The sequence below is a fragment of the Ambystoma mexicanum genome, chromosome 14 (genome assembly GCF_040938575.1).
Source record: "Ambystoma mexicanum isolate Mex_15411 chromosome 14, UKY_AmexF1_1, whole genome shotgun sequence".
In the NCBI taxonomy this organism is placed as follows: Eukaryota; Metazoa; Chordata; class Amphibia; order Caudata; family Ambystomatidae; genus Ambystoma; species Ambystoma mexicanum.
The window spans coordinates 632703793-632721670 of record NC_090940.1 but is presented as its reverse complement, the minus strand read 5'-3'; the positions used below and the strand labels follow the sequence as shown (position 1 = coordinate 632721670).

Below are 17878 nucleotides of genomic sequence, written 5' to 3'. Positions count from 1 at the left end.
CTTCTCTCCTTCGTATGTGCCTTGGTTCCAACGATGATCTGAAGAACGGCTGCAAGAGTCCTTGTTTTGTCTAGTATTTGGCTGGAGTTGCCACCAAGCACATCATTGGCAAGGATCTGCACCATTGAAACTGACCGAGGATGTCCAATCCTGGATGTCTGGCTGCTGCAACTACCCAGCAACAGACGCACCTGTCGTGGATGTGGGCTGGGTCCAGAGAGAGACAGATTTGAAAGAGTCATCCCACAACATTTGGACACAAACAGGACGCTACTTTGCCCACGAAAGCTGGAGATTTCCCCAGGAAATGGCTTACCAGATATGGAAAATCCAGCTACTCCTAGGCAGGAAGAAGGTCAAAATGCAAGATGGCTAAAAGACAAGTGAAAATCCCAGGGCAAGGCCATTTTAGAATATATGGTACCCTGATTGGCATTAAGCGGTAAAATGAAAAAGTGCACAAGGCTATAAAAAAGAAAACACTACGAAAGTATCCGCTGCCACTAGTCCATCCTGGACACATCATGCAAGTAACCACAAACTTATCAAAAATAAAGTTACAGAGGAGACACAGTGCTCCTAACACACTTCGCATAAGGCAATGTGTGCAGGAAAATAAATGGAGAACTACTATGGAGTAAACAAACTTGAACCTGCACTGAGAGCCCTAGAGACTAATCCATGCGAGGATTGGAAAGATTACAATTCATGTCCATGTCAACAAATATTCAGCAGATATACGAGAGATCCCATTTGAAGTGGATACAAAAGGAAAGGCTTTTCTAATAGGCTGCCTTCCCTTTTTATTGAAGAAGGGCATGATCCACAGTTCTAGGCAGCCAAACGAGAGGGGTTTGCTGTGTCAGGGCTGTTTTACTCCAATACATTCAGAAAACAATAACAAGGTGGACAAATTGCAGAAAAACAGCTCTTTTATTAATTCAGTTATCGACCCGGGAGTCCAGTCAGTCTCAAGTGACCAAAAGGCTGAGAACTCTCAACCCGCCCACATCGGGCTAGAGTATTAAAAGACAAAAACCACAAAATTACAATGTATTACAGACATTAAATGCAAATCCCTATTCTCCCTATTTACACCCTAAAGAACAGCATACATTACACTACTCTATTTGTTAGTACATTACACATGATCTTCCAAATCCATCCCCTGGCAAATGACCTAATGGGGCAATTAGTGCAAAAGTGATATCAGCACCTCTTGCCAAAAATAATAGATACACTTGCATCTGTTCCCATGACACCAGACATCTTGGCACCCTAGACCGTTCCCAGACCTTGCAGCTTCCTCACTGGGAAACATAACTTTGCAACTACCACATTCATAGATGTTACTGTCCTCATTACTCAGGTAGGCCAAGGACAGAATGTGTTATTTTGCAGGACATTCATCTCACTTGGGTACAAGAGATCCTCATAGAAAAACATGCAACAGTGACCCCAGTTTTGGGAAGTAATTTCTTGTATTATTTTTGCTACCAAGCCACTCTGCCACGAACTCGGCAGTCTTAAGACTTCAGTAGATCCAAAGCCCGAGTCCAGTATTTTGGCAGTGCCTCAACCCGAGGCTGAGTTCACACCAGAACACGTCTTTTGCAACTGTTGTATTTTTATTTGACTAATGCTAAAGACATAACTCGTTATTATTCAACTTGCTCAGATTCCCTAGGAAAGGTTTAATGAGAAAGGATAACAGGAAGCTCATCCCATAAACAATAACTAATATGATTCACATATGCACTGCTTTGCCATTCAACCGCGTAGTAGGCAACTTAAAAGGTGCTCTTGGATGCAGCAGAAACAAGGCCTAGCCCAAAATGTTAGGGACACTAAAACAACATGGACCCCTCACGTTTTGAGCATTCTCACAGCCTGTATTTCCCTTTACATTTAGGATGTTGCATTTGCATATTAACAGGACTTTTGGGGTTACGACCCAGTTCTACTATGTCAATACAGCCTCAGTCTGCTTAAGGGTGTCAATAAGATACACAGAGCCCCCCCCCAACTTATTGTTCCCACTGTACACAGACATAGATCTCTCTTGCTTCCCAGATCCACATGCTGGCCCCAAAGTGGGGAGGAACCCCTCCGTATCCTCTGATAAACATATAGTGGTGCCATTATGAAACACCATCTAGTTTGTCACCATCTGGCCATTGGCCCTCTTCTCTGGCAAAAGATCATATCCTCAGGAGCGTTGCTGCTTTTGTTGTCATTTGCATGCAACTTGAAGACCAGTCGTCATCTCAGAAATGGCCCAGAAAAGAAAGCCTTCACTGGAACCGGATGATGATGTGCTCATCATGGAGCTCAGTTAGCTTGGCCCCCACTTCTCTTTTCATTCTTAATAGCACCAGACCCACAAATGATCATCTTTTCTCTTCTGTTCCTCCTTTCATTGTTGTGTGTCATGTATTTGATGGCTTTGCAGTAAACCTAACACAAGTGTATGAATGTATCTATAGGTGTGCGTGTGGGTGTATGTGTGTATGAATGTGTGCCTTTTCATTTGTTACCTACACAGCTGTTTCCATTAGACGGAGCCTGTGTCGTCCTGTCTCAGATAGTTTGACTGGTGGAAGCTTGTTTTAAGAGCAAACTAGGACAAGGATAGTGTTACAAGCCATGCATTGTTTCTTGTATGTTGATAGTTGCAGCCTTAAGTACTAATGTTGTTCTCCTCTCCCTCAGACCGGCTCTGTTAGTGAGCAAGAAATACAAGGTTCCAAGCCAGAACTCTCCTCCTCGCTTTCTGTGTCCTTGACTCCAGATCAGCATTCCGAGGTAAGGCGATCACCTGATTCTTGCACCACGAGCACTTTGCTCAAGTGACAGATCCACTTACACTGTCCTCATTGGCTCCATCCACTAGAATCAACTGTCAGATTTAAAATGAAAGACTGACTCGCAAGACGCTCTGTCATATCTAAAGCCTGGTTACCCGCAAAGCAGCAAAGCAGTGAAGCAGTGAATCGAAACAGCCGACATTCAGGATTGGCACATACTCTGGATGTTGCCTCTGTGCTCGGAAGTAGGGGTGGGATGTCACAGCACCATCATGCCCAGTTAAGCCGGTGTCTGGACAGCATGAAAGCAACACCCCAAATGTCAAGCTCCCCCCCTTATTGTTTATAATCAGTAGGGTGTACTATTGCCACAGCCTGTACCCTTGGCGCCAATCTGTATTTTCGAGTGTAGGATAGAAGTTTTTCAAACCCCACATGTGCATTTGTATTTGCTCAGAAATACTTGCATTAATATTTAGGAGCCTCTACACCTTGTTTTGTGTATGATGGAGGATTGAGTGCTTTAAGAATGAAAACATGGACAGTTGTTATCTAACCTCAGGGGTTTTCAACACCTGGATGCCAGTTGGATTTGGCAAAATTAGCGTTTCAGGAATCAAAGTTACACACTAGCACCCTTACAAGTAAGTACTTTGCAACACTTGTTATATTTTCTAATCAGAGTCCATATACTTGAGTCCTTCCCTATTCTAGGGCATGAGTGCGCTCGGAGGCAAAGGAGGGACCCTGGTGGTCCAGGAGCCAACTGTAGACAGGTCAGGATAGGGCTCATATGCAGGAAAGTGAGGGTTCCAGGGGATATCTCGTCGAACAAGTACGTACAGCCTTTAGAGTTAGTAGAGAGTGTTCAGGGACTTGGTGGAAGGCTCACTAGAGACATTCCAACATTAGTCCTGGGCAAACGGTATTGGTGAACTCCCAAACACACAAATCACCCACTCAGCTACACAGGAGCGACACAAGACTTTAGATAAGTACTACCCTCAGCCACACAGTACCTCAGCAGTGAAGAAGAGCTTGCAGACGGATGCCTTCAAAATGCAGCAGCACAGAACCGGGTCTCTGGATTCTTGGTCAAGGTGATGGAAGAAAGGACACTGGATGGGAACTTGCAGCAACAGTCGACAGGAAAGGCCTCCAACAAAGGATTCTTCGGTGCTTCTCATGGCTCTGTGGATTTGGCGCCCTTTGCAAGGTACCAAATGAAGAATGTTCATCACTGATCAGATTCCACTCGCTGTCTCTGTCCAGCACTCTGTTCAGGGGCCTTCAAGGACTTGAATCTTGCTTCTGGAGGTCCAGCAGGAGTTCACCAAAGTTTCAGTGAGAATCAGAATTAAGACGTTGCACTGCACTCTGGCTCGAGGTCCCAGGGTATTGGCGGTTTGCAGCCCCGTAAGGTCACAGCTCGATGTCGGGTTTGTCGTGAGATGGCAAGAAATGCAGGTCTTTTCAAGACTGGTTGGTCCCACCAGTCCAAGGGTCGGAGTCGTTGTCTGCAGGACTCCCAGGTTACATTGAAGAAAGGGTCAGAACAGGCTGTGGTTACACAGCAGGCATCTCCGGTCTCTGGAATCAGCTACAGCCCTCTTCCCTTCAACTTCCTCTTCGCATTCACCTGCATTTTGGCGATTGTCTTCAGTTTCCAGAATCAGACATTTATACAGGAACCCACACACAACTTCTGCAAACTCTCCCTGCAGTTTACAGGATGGGGCGGGTGGCTGTCCAATCAGGACAGCCAGTCCTCCAGTGAGAACTGGTTTCGCTCAGGCACACCAGAAGACAAAGGGCTGCAGAGATTCGGACTACTCCCTCGTTTTCTGCCTTATCAGCAACGCTGGAGCCTCAGCGGGCTACACAAAGGGTTCCCACCGAAGACGAATCTTCAAGCTGACCTCCCCCACCCAGGACGGCAGAAGGAGGACCAAGAAAGGACAAGCACACTAAAAATGGCAAAAAAAGAAAGAAGCCACCATTCTAGCAAAATGGAGACCTTTCTATGCATTACCCCGGCTGGGTTGATGGCCTGCGTGTAATATTTACACAAAGGTCATAAAAGGATGTCCACTGCCACCAGTGATGATCGGCAGCTTGTCACAGCAGCAGAAATGTTACTGGAACAGCTGATCTTATGTATCTCCCCAGCATGCCACATAAGGTGGGGTGTGCTGGTCTCACAATGTCAAATGTAAAGGGTGGAAATCCGTCTCTAGCTTTTGGAACAGTAGTTCACACAAGGAAAATAAAGAGAGAATACAAAGGGAAGCCCTAGGGCACCCAGCATCACTGCACAGCAAGTGCTGTGTGCTGCAACAATAGAAGGTAGATGCCCAAAAAGTTAGAGGAGAGGATACATCTCAGACCGTACCTTTGCAAATTCCCTTCAAAAACATTACAGGGTTGGTTTTTAAAATGTAGGTTAAATTGCTTACCAACACTTGAGGTTACTGAAGCGAAACTAGGCGTTCCGAAAGAGTTGAGAACTTGCAGGCTTTGTAAGAGCGAGTCTCTGGAGTCCTTATACCATGTTGTATTGGAATGCCCTACTGTGAGAAAATCGAGGCTCTAATTTCTGGGTCCCTACGTGCACTATATATCCGAGGTTTTGCTCCTTAGTCTCTGGAGTAGGCTTATGATGAGCACCTGTACATCGATCACCTTGGGTTTTCCAAAGTTTTTGGTGCTCATTTTTGAAGACTTGCAGGCAGTAATAGAGCAAGGACATTGGCTTTGAGTCTTGTAGAATCCTAATGTACAGCGTTTTAGCTACAATGGACTATGTATTTTTTATGATAATATGGGAAAGTTCTATTTTTGTTAACTAGGAAATGTACATTCTTTTTTTGTATTTTGATTATTTAATTAGACCATAGAAGAAAATTTTTCTTTTTCTTATTTTGCCTGTGTATGGTGGTACTAAAAACACAACTTAAAAAAGATACATTCAGAAATACTCTATGGAGAGACATACAAATGTCACCCATAAAAAGAGTAAAAGACAGGGGAAGTGGGAAAAAGTTTTCCACTCACCCAGGAACATGGAAAAAGAATCCCCGAGCCCAGCAAAACGCTCTGGGGGGGTCTCGCAGGTGAAGGAATATCTAGCATAGAAATGAAAATCTAACCTAACAGACAGATCCCTCCTGTCCTGAGCAAGGTGGTGTCACTAGTAGATGGGCCGGGAGTTCTTCCACATATGCTACCTGTGTTTGCGGCACTGTCTAGAGCCTGCCTCATATGCTGGTTTCTGTGCCACTTACAAGGATCTACGGAGACTCCATTTACATTCATTATTTATTGAATCTGGTTGCAGGCAATGGCGTCCTGCCTTTTTATCGTTACTATCTATAAGAGATGCATTCAGCCTGGAGCCGAAGCATCAAGCTTGATGATTTTATTGCTTGCATTTTTGATTTTCCTTTTGATGTATGTATCTGTTGGCCACTGATGTTTTATTGGATACCACATGTTTTTCACATTGAGTTTTATGAATTGCAATATATCTGACATAAATGTATTGATTGATTTTAAGAATTGTTAAAAGTTTCGCTTTTTTAGGTAATTAATATACCTTTTTGTCCAATAACATACATTCAAACCTGCAATTCCATTAGACTGATTTTTTACAAACATTCTTAATATGATACTATTATAAATGTCATTATATACAAGATCATTGCATACATTAAAACATTCGTTTATCTGCCTTAAAATTGGTCAAAGGGAATGCATCAAAGGACTGCGGCAGACTTCAGTGACTTATGGGAAGCCCCGAACCTAGTGTGCTTGGTAGTTGCCACATTGGGATGGGGTGGTTCTATATGTTGCTTGACAACTGCTGTTAATCTTTTATTGGTAATATTTAGCATGTGTTCACACTTTCAGTCGCTGGACTGCTTCATGCCCTCCTGGCAGAGCATTCTTTCTGAATGTCATTGTTTGTTAACATTCAGGATCCATCCCGAAACCAGCCCAGGGTACCCACGGCTTCCTCCAGCACGCTTTCTTCAATCTCACTGTCCATCCCCAAGGTAACTAGATTTTCTCTTCTTTTCTCATACTGCATCCCTCTTTGACGTTTTTATTTTCAAATCAGCATCTGCTTGTTAGATTTTAGTAGAAAAGGGATAGCTGAGTTATTTTTTTGCAAAATGAGTTCTTTGACATGAACATTCCATATGTGTTACCAGGCCTGACCTGCTGTGCTTTGGTCTACCCCTGTTTCTTCTTTTAGCCAAAAGCCCACCATCTGAACATCAAGTCCTTTTCCAGCCCCACGCAATGCACTCACTGCACGTCTCTCATGGTGGGCTTGGTGCGACAGGGCTATGCATGCGAAGGTGAGTTGCTGCACTTGCAATCTTATTTCCATTTCTTATACTAGAAAGGATGCATTTGTGTTCAACTCTGCTTAGAAGACTTTCAACCCTGTAAAAAGGGTGTTTTGTGTAACTTCCATTGACACCAATGGAACCCCCAGCATAGTGCCTATGTTTTGAACCTTGCCTGACTTTGGAGGTAAGTAAGGCCTTTTTAGATTCCGTTACCTGCTTGGCTTGACTGATTTATTTTGAGGCACTGGTCAATCCATAGGGTTACCAGTTTGGGCGGGGGAACTGTGCCTCCTATGTTTTCCTGTAGCACACCTCACATTTCATTGAAGTGCTGCAGGGTTATGGGGCACCCACTTTTCGCTTCAGTATGGCAGCATTCTTTATGCCTTTCAGACCTGTCTAGGACAGGTTGGTGGCAGTGAACAGAGTTCTACTTTTGCTGCATAATGCCATTTTGAGTCGTATAGACTCACAACGGCTACTCCTTATGATTTAGCCTTTGACCAATCTGCTTTTTAGCAGTCTTCCTAGATCAGAAACTCCCACATAAAGTCATACACTTTTGCAGGGTATGGGCTTGCCTGTGTTTCACTGGTCATTGAGTGAAATGCTATTTTACATTTCCTACGGGTCAATGTACATATCTGTTTTATAAGCCTTTGTGTGACAATATTTTGCTAAAGATTTTACTTGCTGTGAGGACTCAGAAATGCGAGACGGACACGTATGTAGAGTATTCTCACGAGTCACCATTTTATTAAATAATAAAGGGTGAGATGAGTGCCTATCTTTCCCTAGCCTAACAAGGATTTCCCTACCCAGCACACTAAGGCTAACGGAAAATGACCTAATGTCCAAAAGTATCCTTCCCTCACACTAGTACACGCAACAAAGGCATACCGGGGTTTATGTCCATTTAAGCTTCACAAAATAACATATGAATTCAAAACACAAAAGTCATAAACAGGAATCCTTGTAACGAGGGTTGGATCCCCTTCCCCTGGATCAGTTCAAGGTGTTTCAAACCAACGTTCAATTTCAGAAAAGTTCTTTTTACTAGCCACGTTCCACTCCAGGGAGAGTACACAGTTCCAATATGTCCTTCACTCGGCAAAGTGACTAACTCAGGTCCAACAGGATTTCTTAGTTCTAAGATAACTGTTAAAGCTTCCACAACCTTCTGCTTAGCAAACCAAAAAGACATTCTCTTTATACGTGAAATCAAAAGTCAATGTAAATGTCCTTTGCTCTGAAGGCAAATCACTTTTTATTGCATCACATTTCATCATAAGCAACGCCTTTTTGCCAGGATGTTTTGAATCATTCTTAAGCAACGTTTTTGTTAAAACACAGTAGTGGAATTACCACTTCCTTTCCACCACAACCTTGTACCACATTGCAGCACTTCAAATCATCATCTTCCTGGTAGACTCCTGCCAGGATATAACTCCTACTACAACGTGTACTCTGTGGTAAGGATTGCTCCAAACTGTCCACACTTAAATCTTCAACTGCTTCTTGATTCAGTCTCTTGACTTCCAACACAATTGGTTCACAACTTCTTATACGTGTATATATTGTGCGTAAGGACAATGCTTCTCATATTCATCTGTTTGCCATAGGCAATGCAGGTTATAATGGCCCCTTCTTGGATAGCCCTCTTTAGGAAAGTTATTTCCCCTTTGATGTATTTGGTCACAATATTGTCCTATTCAACCTCTCGCTTTGGGGATGTGTCGGGTAGATGTATGTTTTATGCTTAATCCCGTCTCCTAGTGAGACCTTTGCTGGCCTTCTGGACCTTTTTCTTGTTCTCCTGAATGAGGAGCCTTTTTCCCCCCTCATTCATCCTTTTCTACTCTAATCTTGGGAACCCTGTTCTGTTTGTTTTACTTTATAGAGTCTTGCTTTCCTCCATACCTTTTAAAGGCATCTGTGTTTCACTTTTGTAGCACACAGCACCCTATGTGCAGTGTTGCTGGGAGCCCTTTGGGCTCCCCTTTTTATATTCTTTTATTTTTCCTTTAGAATTACTGTTCTCAAGGATAGGGTAATACTTGTTATCCTTCCTAGCTTCTCCTTTTCAGAGATCTGCGCACACACCACCTTATGTGGAATGCCAAATAAATGCCTAGTATCCCCCGTCTCTCTGCTCCTGCAACTTTTAGTTACAGTAACAACCCTATAGTTATGGCTGGTAGCAGTGGACGTGTTCTACCAACGTTGTGCAGTTTTCCACCACAGGCTGCATTCACATCTGTGGCTATACACAGAAGGTTCACCTATGTTCCAACATGGTGGCTCCTTTCTTTTTTGACATTTCTTGGGTGGTTTTTCTTTCTTGACCCTTCTTATGCCATCCTAGGAGGGGGAGGTCTTGGTGTGATATTTGTCTTCAGCAGGAACCCTTTGTGTGCCCTGCCGAGGCGCCAGTATGTCTGCGAGGACAGGAAGCATGGGAGGATCCCAAAACTCTATACTTTGTCTGCTGATGTGCGTGAAATGAACTAGTTCCCACTGGGGGGGTGACTGTCTTGATTGGACAGCCACCCGCCCCTTTCTGTAAACTGCAGGGAGAGTTTGATTGTGTTTGGCTAACCTCTTTGTGTCTTCACTGTTCACCATAATCGAGTGGCCTCCCAAACTCCTCTGTAGGCCATATTTTGTAAATCCATTTTAACAGTACATTGGGATACAAATGTAATAAAAGTGGGCACAAGCTGGGTATAACCACAACTAAATCACAGCTGTTATAGGCCTACTCCACAACACACTTTCAGGGTAATAGAATCACCCTGGGACCATAATGTGGTGCTTGCAATGCACTTTTTTTGACCTGGTAGCCATCTGGACTATTGTTGGCAGCACACCAGAAAAAGGGTTGCAGTGATAAAGAAGACTTCCACAGAAGTCTCTCTGGTCACAAAAGAAAACTCGAAAACAATGGAAGCCAGCAGAACGTCTAGGACGCCCACAGAGTTGGTCAGAAGAGCCTCAAACCTTGCATTCTGCTCCCAACACTACTGAAGGACATTGACATCATGTTGTTGCAGTGGCTGGCTGGTGCTTCAGAAGCAGGGTATGAAATTGAAAAACAAATAGCTGCTCCCTCTGTCTGCCATGCAAATATTTAAGCATGTGCATGGTGTGAAAGGTGCATTGTGAAGTTATCATCACATTGGCGATGGTGCAATGGAAATGGAGGAAATAAGGCATCTTGAAATGTAAGGACTAGAGATTGGGGGCCTGATCTTGTCTTGCTTATCCTGCTCTTATATCGTTCGTACTTTACGGTGTTGGTGATTTGACAGTTTTGGAAACGCCTGTGTTTTTGTCTTCTAGTGTGCCCCTTTTCTTGCCATGCTTTATGCCGGGACAGTGCGCCTCAGGTGTGTCCTATCCCCCCAGAGCAAGCAAAGCGACCTCTTGGAGTGGATGTGCAACGAGGAATCGGGACGGCCTACAAAGGCTTTGTCAAGGTACGGTAGGTAGCTGTTCATGCGGGCACAGGGTCATTGCCCATTTTAAATGGAGCCAGGACAGCGGTTCAAGAAAAGTTTAAGTTCCATGATTGCAGGGAATGCTGCTCAAACAGAAATGAAGGCGAAAGGTTTCATCTGTTTTTGTTATACCTGAAGCATCCACAGAGTCCCTGGACTAGGTTTAGTTTGCAAATCAGAGGTTATTGATTGGTAAATGTGTGGCCATTGGTTGAATTCTTAGCATAAGGGTGGCATAAGTCCAGTCACTGCGTCTCGTTGGGAAGATATGTGTCCGTTCAATGAATCACAAAGCTGTACTATTTGACAAAAACTCGTTTTTCTTTTGCAAACATGTGTTGGAAGTCACAAATACGTGATTTCTCTGGTTAATTTTCTTTGTAGTCTTAAATACTGAATCCGTGTGCACTTCATTCAAATTCTAGTTGATGAATTCTTGTTTTGACCAGTTTGATAGTTGAGTTGGTAGTGTGTTGTTCCCCACAGCGGAACATGTTGTTGGTGTCTTATCTTTTCTAAATAACAAATAATTGTTTTTATTGATCCCTAATATTAAGAACATGGGTTCCCCAGCTTTGGGCTTCTGAAGTCACCATAGTTCACCCTCTTACAGTGTACCTTTTTCATATTCAGCTGTAAAGAATCAGGTTCTAGTCCCCTTATCTTCTGTTTGAAATATTTTAGTGAAACAATATTTGTTCCAGGTTCTTGAATTGCTGCAGGTTTGTATCGTCCAAGAATGGTCCTGACCACAGGCAATCCTTGCTTTCCCCTGCAGATTCCAAAGCCAACGGGAGTGAAGAAAGGCTGGCAGCGGGCGTACGCCGTGCTCTGCGACTGTAAGCTCTTCCTGTATGATGTGCCCGAGGGAAAATCTACTCAACCTGGGGTTGTTGCCAGTCAAGTGTTGGATCTCAGGTTTGTTTTGCCCACCAATCCAACCCAACCGTTTCCGTTGGTTAGCTGCTGTTGTTAAAACACACTGGGGGCTTTGCAGACCATTTAGGTGCTTTGCACTCTTCTGGGGAGCTCGGCAGCCGCATGGGTTAACACATGAGCTGGGCTGTGGCTGGTACAGCGCTGTAAAGCCATATCTATGACAGTGTTGTGCTACACAAAACACTTTTGACAAAGGCATTATCCGCACCTCAAAACCCAAAGTAGACTTAAAACTACTGAAGGGCTTAAAAATGGAAGTGGTGAGTCCGACGATGAGATTCTGTGTTTAATGGGGGTCCTGGGGGTATTCAGATGGGAACGGGTGGGGGTAATAATTTGACGAGGGTAGAAAGGAAAGTATGAAAGGTTATTCATCACAAATGTTCCTGTTTCCTTGGTGTGATTCTAGATCGGTTTTAGGGCCCCATGTTCTGCTGGATTTTCCCTTTGTTCCCTATATCCTCTCCTCCAACCATCCGCTCTAGCGTCTTATTTCAGACATGTTTAAATAACTTTTCTAGACCACATTAGTAAGGTAGAGGAAGATCAAAGCACACCTTAGCTGCACGGTTTCTCCTTATATTGTCTGATCACGCCCAGGATATGCTCTCTGGTTAATGCGCAGCAAAGAGGCAATCCTTGTATGGGCGGGCATGCACACGGCATTTTGATATTGGGGGGCCAGGCAGATCAGCACACGGGGGTAACAGGCTGGATGGGTTTAACCGCTGTATTGGCCTAAATGTTATAAAGCGAGCGAGCAGCTAGTATTCCGAGTGGCGGAATACTAGCAAAGAATGTGGCCACTTAATGTTATCCATATGTGCGATCGTGGGGCACGTCTTAAAGGGCAATTGGGTTGCCTTGCCACGTGGAGCTAGTCATCAGGCATGTGACCCTTTTGTGCAAGGGGCTGGCGTTTGGGCTGGCATTTTGGGGCGGTAATGTTTTCACATTTGTTTGCCGTTTAGCAAGGCCGGCCTGTGATTGGGAGGATTCACGTGGTGTAAATGGTAGGAGTGGTGTGGTCGCTTTGGACATGTCGGGGTCCGTAATATCTCACAACCAAAGTCTCAGACATGTTTTGACTGCATTATGTGGCAGCATCACCATGCGTTCCGGGCATGCGGAAACCTGCAGTTTAAATAACGATGGACAGTCTTGGGGATTACGTTCTCAGGCTCGCATTTCGAGGGCTCATGTTTTTATTAATATGGGCCGGCGCGGCCACCGTGCCACTTGGTGTTTCCCGTAGGGGCCCCCATGTGTGGTATCACCATACAGAGTGTTAGGTGGTGGATCACTAGTACCGCGATCAAAAGTGCACGGCCGGGGGTATTTTCAATTCAATTTTGCCTCGTTTGGGTGCCCGTGCTAATGCGATGAGGAACTGATTTGAGAAGTTATGGCCGCGCGTGGAAAGACCTGCTTTACATTGGTTAGCTAGGAAAATCTGATATGTTAGAAATGGGGCGGATGCTGCTTATGCTTATTTAAATGACTTATTGACAGGTGTTGGTAGGGTATGTGGCCTCTGCGCAGCACAAACCCCTCTCAAAAGTCCAATCGACTATAAAAGGCTAAATTCTTTTTTGCATAATTTCAAGCAATAGGTGGAGGGGTGCGGCATTGTTTTTTCGCGGCCTCTGCGCCGCAAGTTAGCAGTACAAGGGCTTCACGGTACAAGTGGCGTGGCCGTGACAATAGCACTAGTGTCGAGCCATTGTTTGGGGCAGGAGTAAGGTCGGTCACATTGGCATACGAACGCTGCCCAAGTTTGTGTTTTATGGCGGGATTCCCTCATGCTTATTTTAGCTGGGGTATGTCGGACAAAAGGGTTCAAGCAGTGCCTGCATGTGATTATGGACAAGAACGTTGGAGGTTCCAGGGAATACGTTGTTTCTAACTAGGGCGATGCTGGAAAACAGTTATGCAAAAAGGTCAATTCTGCATGATGTTGGTTATCAACTCACTTTTTTCTTCTTGTCTATGGCCCTTGAAATTACCTATTTCAGTGGATAGTGCCAGAAATGCACGACGGAGATGCCTGTGGGAATTAGCTGCTGAGATACGGGCCCGGGGATAGTAGAAAGACACTTGCGCATAGCTCTCAACCATTTGTGTCGCAGAGACAGGTGAATACACCCGATTTTAAGTTTGGCGGGTGAGAGGCTCATTGAAACGAATGGGCGTGCAGGAGGCTTGGCGGGTGAGTCAGCTGTTTACGAGGCGGGTGACAAACGCCAAAAATGTGTGACTTGAGAGCTGCGCTAGCGGAATTACGGGAGGGGAAGTTTACAAGGTTAGTCCATGTTCCATCCCACGGACTTCAAACACCATAATGCAGTGGGCAAAACGGATCCAACCCATCGGACTGACAATAACAGTGGATTCATGGTCATTCACTGGTAGAAGGGGGTGCAACACGAGCATAAAGAAATGGTTGGAACTTTAAAGGGATAAGAGTATTGGCAGATTGTATGCATCCCGGTAGGAATAATCAAGCAGCCTTGCGTCCAGGTAAACTGCACTAGAGCAAGAACAGGGGTAATAGCCGCTTCGGATAAAGGCAACCTGGGATGATGCAGGCATGCAGCACACAGCGTGCTGTGGCGGATTAGCAATGCAACACACAGGCAGACTAAAACCAAAGCAGTGTGGGCATCCGGGGCAAAGCGGCCTACACGGAAGGAAGTTCTACCGAACGTGGAGTGTTGTTTTTCTGTGGGGAACCAGTTTTTGAATAGTGACAAGGGGTGAGTTGTTGAGATAATGTGATACGAATTGTGGCCAAGGTGAAGCTGGGGAGAGGAGTTGGAGGGCAGCCTCCAGCACTGCTTGGTGTGGAGGGAAGGCGAGTTGCCCAGGCTTGCAAAGGGCTAGTCATTTCTCTCTTGTGAACCCGTGAATATTAATGAAGGGAGAGTTTTGTATATAGCGGGACGCAAATTGTGGTTTAGGTGAGACAGGGGTGAGAAGTCTGAGGGCAGCTCTCTGCACTATGGGATGTAGGGGCAAGGAAAGTTGGCAAGGTGTGGTACAGTCATCAGGGAGCAGGCTGCTGCCGATTTCAAGGGAGATGTAACTTGCAGATTGGTTGCAGGGCATCCATTTGCACCTTTAGGCTCTTGGGGCGTGCCTGCATATGGGCACGTACGGTGCTCAGCTTCCTTCATCGCAATTCTGAGTGAGGCCTTGGGAGCCTTTATATTCCCTTTATATATTCCCAGTTCAACCCAGGGGAAGACAGGAGTCACAAACGTGTGCAGGATCGCCCCCCCCAAACTCCCCGGGGGGCACGAATGACACTGGCGGGCTGCATTACAAACTCTCATCCCATACACCCACCTGCCAGTATGCAGGTCAGGGGGTTAGCGGTACAGCTCTCTCTCAAGCTACCGTTCTTAATCGCCTAATTCACAAGAGTGTAAGTTCCCCAAAGTGATGGTGGTGAATGATGGCAGGGCTTGCGATGCCCGGGGCGATAAGCTTTCTGCATTACAATTGCAGTGCAGGGTCGGGTGCTTTCACGGGATGCCGGTACCTATATAGAACTGCAGTACAGGAGTGAGCGCTCGCTTTGACGCCTGTGCAGAACCAGTTGACACAGGTTCGGAGCCCGGCAGGGCCAAACTCAGCCGTTCAGTAATAATACTGATTTCCAGCACACAAAGGCGGTTGGTCGGGAGTGGCAAGGCATTGCAAATTTGGAGGACATAAGAGTGAGTGTACCTAGGTGAATAGGGCTAATCAGGGGATGTACAAAGCGTAGAGGTGAGGATAGCTCAGGAGGAGCAGGCTGGCCTTGGAAGCAAGACGACACAGAGCAACATAGGTTTGATCCCATGCTAGCGCTGGAAAACCTCGGGGTATTATGCGCATTAGAAAAAACCTATCCTCCTACCAACGTTCCAAATGATATAAAGCAGGTTAGGAGAGGATGGGAGAATAGGCCGGGGAGGCAATAAGGGCACGGAGGTAGATGGATACCCTTGTAGGCAACCCTATCTGGGCAGGGCATACCCTACAAAGCAGATTGTCCAGGTTGGGTCATGGTGGGGTACCTTATCACTGCAGGGCCTGGTAGTTGCAAGGGCATTGATGCGGGGGAGAGGGCTCAGGCTAACCATTGGGCTGCAGAAGTGGCCACGAAAGTAACTAATACACAATGCAATTTATGGGGGCTTGCGCACGTGGGTCAGTTCGGTGGAATCAATATAACACCAGTAGTATGTGGCAAAAGGTGGGATAGGTTTTGAGCCAAAAGACAAGTCAGTAGGTACAGTAGCTTCATGTATAGACTCCACTACTCGGGAGTCGGACCAGCGCCTCTTGGGAGCCTAAAAACGGCAGGGGCGTCTGGTGGTGGCAACGAGGGCTCCGCTTCCTCGAACAAAATGGCTTTCTCTCAGCCCGAAAACACCTGCAGGAGCAGGGAGGTATCAGGCACGGAGGGTTGAGAGAGTTGTGTCTACGAAGGAGATGGTTGGGCAAGGAACGGAGTCGGACCAGCGCCTCTTGGGAGCCTAAAACGGCAGGGGCGTCTGGTGGTGGCAACGAGGGCTCCGCTTCCTCGAACAAAGGGCGCTCTCTCAGCCCACAAACACCTGCCGGAGCAGGGGGGTATCAGGCGCAGAGGGTTCAGAAAGTGGTGTCTACGAAGGAGATGGTTGGAAAAGGCAAGGAACGGAGTCGGATCAGCGCCTCTTGGGAGCCTAAAACGGCAGGGGCGTCTGGTGGTGGCAACGAGGGCTCCGCTTCCTCGAACAAAGGGCGCTCTCTCAGCCCAAAACACCTGCAGGGGCAAAGGGGTATCAGGCACAGAGGGTTGAGAGAGTTGTGTCAACGAAGGAGATGGTTGGGCAAGGAACGGAGTCGGACCAGCGCCTCTTGGGAGCCTAAAACGGCAGGGGCGTCGGGTGGTGGCAACGAGGGCTCCGCTTCCTCGAACAAATTGCGCTCTCTCAGCCCAAAACACCTGCAGGGGCAGGTGGGTATCAGGCATGGAGGGTTGAGAGAGTTGTGTCTCCAAAGGAGATGGGGTACACAGAACTTATAGAGCTACTAAAGAGGAAAAGAGGGAGCCACGGTGGGCGGTAACCCACCTTTGGCGTGGCGGTGTTGTGGCGACCAATGATAAGAGACATACTCCGAATGAGCCATTGCTAAACTGGAAGGGGCCTAGCTCGTTCTGGACAGCGCCTCCTGGGAGCCTAAACGGCGGGAGTGTCTGGCAGTAGCAATGAGGGCTCAGCTTCCCCCCAGGAAACGGCGCTCCCCCAGTCCGCAAATACTTGCAGGGGCAGGCGGTTCTCAGACTCAAAGGTCTTGGGGGAGTTGAGCCTACGATGGACATGGAAAAAAGGGGGAAGCAGGATGGGGAGCAGTCGCCACACCTTTGGAGCTATTTTCAATATCTGTTTGCTGTGGTTATATATATGTGAAAATAAATCTGCGGCCTTGTTATGCCAAACAAAAGGAAAATGTCTCATGCAGCACCTTATTGGAGGGGAAGGAAAAAGGGGCTTGCAAGAATGAGATATTGGTGATGCATATGGCATAGCAAATGGACAAATGCCCAGGTTATGAAGGTGACGACGGAAAAGCCAAAGGAAAATGGAGGAGGCACCCCGATAACCGGGGCAGGGGCCTTCCTCCTTCCGCTCTCTCTTCCCTCCCCCCCTCGGGGGCAGGGGAGAGGGCAGGAAGAGTCCAAAAGAAGCGCCAAGCGCCCCAAAAGCCCGCGAAGGGCCAACAATGGAAAGGGGAGGAGCAAGGGATTCATAAGCAGCAGGCGCCCGGCACAGGAGCACTTGCAGCTCTTCCAGCAACCGGGCGCCTGCTGACCAGGAGAGGATTTCGTTTTCCCACCCATCCACCGTACAAGAGGAGCAGCGACGGCAGAGCCGGGACGTCGTTGTCGCAGGACGTCGGAGCGGTGTTGTGGGTTGTGGCGACCAATGATAAGAGACAGACTCCGAATGAGCCATTGCTAAACTGGAAGGGGCTTCGCTCGTTCTGGACAGCGCCTCCTGGGAGCCTAAACGGCGGGGGTGTCTGGCAGTAGCAATGAGGGCTCAGCTTCCCCCCAGCAAACGGCGCTCCCCCAGTCCGCAAATACCTGCAGGGGCAGGCGGTTCTCAGACTCAAAGGTCTTGGGGGAGTTGAGCCTACGATGGACATGGAAAAAAGGGGGAAGCAGGATGGGGAGCAGTCGCCACACCTTTGGATCTATTTTCAATATCTGTTTGCTGTGGTTGTATATATGTGAAAA

At 46.6% G+C, this 17878-nt stretch overlaps 1 protein-coding gene across 2 annotated transcripts in view; it reads left to right on the top strand.

Annotated features, from left to right (window-relative positions):
• The window catches only part of CDC42BPB (CDC42 binding protein kinase beta), an 867880-nt gene that overhangs the window by 695684 nt on the left and 154318 nt on the right, over positions 1-17878 (top strand). For both annotated transcript variants that reach the window (XM_069638111.1, XM_069638110.1), the window contains 5 exons: positions 2713-2805; positions 6785-6862; positions 7066-7171; positions 10508-10644; positions 11444-11583. In XM_069638111.1, coding sequence (XP_069494212.1) covers positions 2713-2805; positions 6785-6862; positions 7066-7171; positions 10508-10644; positions 11444-11583 — 554 coding nt within the window. The remainder of the gene's footprint in view (positions 1-2712; positions 2806-6784; positions 6863-7065; positions 7172-10507; positions 10645-11443; positions 11584-17878) is intronic.